Source organism: Pectinophora gossypiella, chromosome 4 (assembly GCF_024362695.1).
Source record: "Pectinophora gossypiella chromosome 4, ilPecGoss1.1, whole genome shotgun sequence".
Taxonomy (NCBI): domain Eukaryota; kingdom Metazoa; phylum Arthropoda; class Insecta; order Lepidoptera; family Gelechiidae; genus Pectinophora; species Pectinophora gossypiella.
In genome coordinates, this window is record NC_065407.1 from 12,494,976 (window position 1) to 12,496,931 (window position 1,956).

General features: G+C 36.5%; 1 protein-coding gene across 1 annotated transcript; it reads left to right on the top strand.

Annotated features, from left to right (window-relative positions):
- The first annotated feature begins 852 nt into the window (after positions 1–852).
- On the top strand, positions 853–1,476 carry LOC126366458 (achaete-scute complex protein T3-like). Its single transcript, XM_050009565.1, has one exon. It carries the CDS (start codon positions 853–855, stop codon positions 1,474–1,476), a length of 624 nt encoding a protein of 207 aa, XP_049865522.1.
- The last annotated feature ends 480 nt before the right edge of the window (positions 1,477–1,956 follow it).

A 1,956-nucleotide genomic window follows, 5' to 3' on the forward strand; every position in this document is an offset into this window, starting at 1 on the left:
GGTATTTCTATTGGCCACGGTTCTTGTGATACAAAAGTCCGTTGTTTCGTGAAGTGACCGTAATAAATTGTGAATTGCGCATTATGGAACGAGCTCCACAGGTATCCACTTGTCTCCAAACTTGAGTTTAATGAAAGTAGAAACTTTTTAAATAATAGCAGTCCACAAGGCGCCACCATTGTGCCTAAGTTTACATTGCACAGGTTGGGGTAGAAAAGTATTCTTTCAAAATCAGCTGATTTTCACGAACAGAATATATGATTTGGTTACCTTGTGGACTTTATATATAAGTAATATAACTAAATATGTATTTTCACCTTTTTCATCTTTTTTTAAGCGCAATAGTTTCTATGTATATACGATAAGAAAGTTATATCAGTATAGCTATAAGAACTGTTATTTCTCAAACGATAAAACCTAAGTTATACAACAATGCTTACCAAATTACCTACAAAGAAAGTTTAAAACTGAAATAATTTAGAAATCAATAATTTTGTTCCGTTTCTTATCACGTGATCTAAAACCAAAAAATTATAAAAACGTTTATCATTTATTTTAATTTTGTGTTTCAATCTAGGAGACAATAAAAGGAGCCGTTGGTCAATAAATTCAATGGCACGTGTATAAAAGTCCGCATCTCTAACATTTGAAGGGCTGGCTCAGGTAAGGACCGAAAAAAAATGATTTGAATTTTGGTAGGGGAGTGAGGCTCCAACCATTTTTTTGGTAAAGGTGCACCCATATAATGCGGCCACGAGGCCCGCAGCGCTCATTCATTGCACCGCTTTCGACGACGTCTAAGCTCCTACAAGTTCGATACCTGTTCTCTAATCGCATACGCATCGTACGAAGATGCTTCATACTATCCAACCGAAACCGTCACAGTATTGCGGGACACATTTACCGAGGATGGTGCCGATCGCTCCTGCTCCTGAGAAGAACTATATGGATACGCAAACTGAAATTCGAAGATACACGAGTAAAAGCAACCCGTATACTGGAGCGCAAGCGGCTTCGATCGCCAGAAGAAACGCTCGCGAAAGAAACCGTGTGAAGCAAGTGAATGACGGATTCAACGCGCTGAGGAAGAGACTGCCTGCTGCGGTGATAGCTGCTCTATCCGGCGGCTCCAGACGAGGATCCGGCAAGAAACTAAGCAAAGTGGACACTTTAAAAATGGTCGTAGAATACATTAAATACCTGCAAAACATAATTGAAGAAAGCGATGCGGCTCTAGGAATTACGCACGAAAATAAACAAATCGCGTCTTACGAAGTTGATGAAGGTGTCTTCGGGGGTCAATCTCCTTATTCTGAATCAGTGCCATCACCTGCAGGCTCCGAGTGCTCATCTGGAGTATCATCAGCGTACTCTAACAGCGGCTACTATCCAAACTATCAAGTCAGTGAACAAAAGTTAAGTCCAATGGAAGAATATGAACTTTTAGACGCTATTTCTTGGTGGCAAGAGAAGTAACTCTCCTTTAGTGTGTATTATTCAATGATCTAGTCAAATTTGTATATCATTGTATAAAATAACGTTTGTAAATACTTAATAAAGGCTGTGAATAGTAATATAAAAATGTTATAGAAACGTAAGATATTGTATAAAATATTGCTTCCTTATGGATGGTATAAATAAATTGTCATGTGTCATTTAAACAATAATTTTCTTTATTTTTCTTTAATTTAGTACACCCTTAAGCTTAAAATATATATTTGAAAAGTAAAATTATGTGGATGATGTTACTAAGTATAGAAATTATCCGATCATTCGAAACCTTTTTTGACAGAATGACATAGATGTTGTGTATAATGGACGAATGGTAGACCATATCATATAGCTTTCTCATTAAATATAGCGTATCTTAATAATCAGAAGTGGCTGTAAAAATTTCCTTAAAATAGGTAGGTAAATATCTGGGGGGTAAATTTATGTAAATAAAATAAAACTATT

Coding starts and splice junctions, on each gene's coding strand:
- LOC126366458 (XM_050009565.1), top strand. CDS start 853: ATGCTTCATACTATCCAACCGAAACCGTCACAGTATTGCGGGACACAT.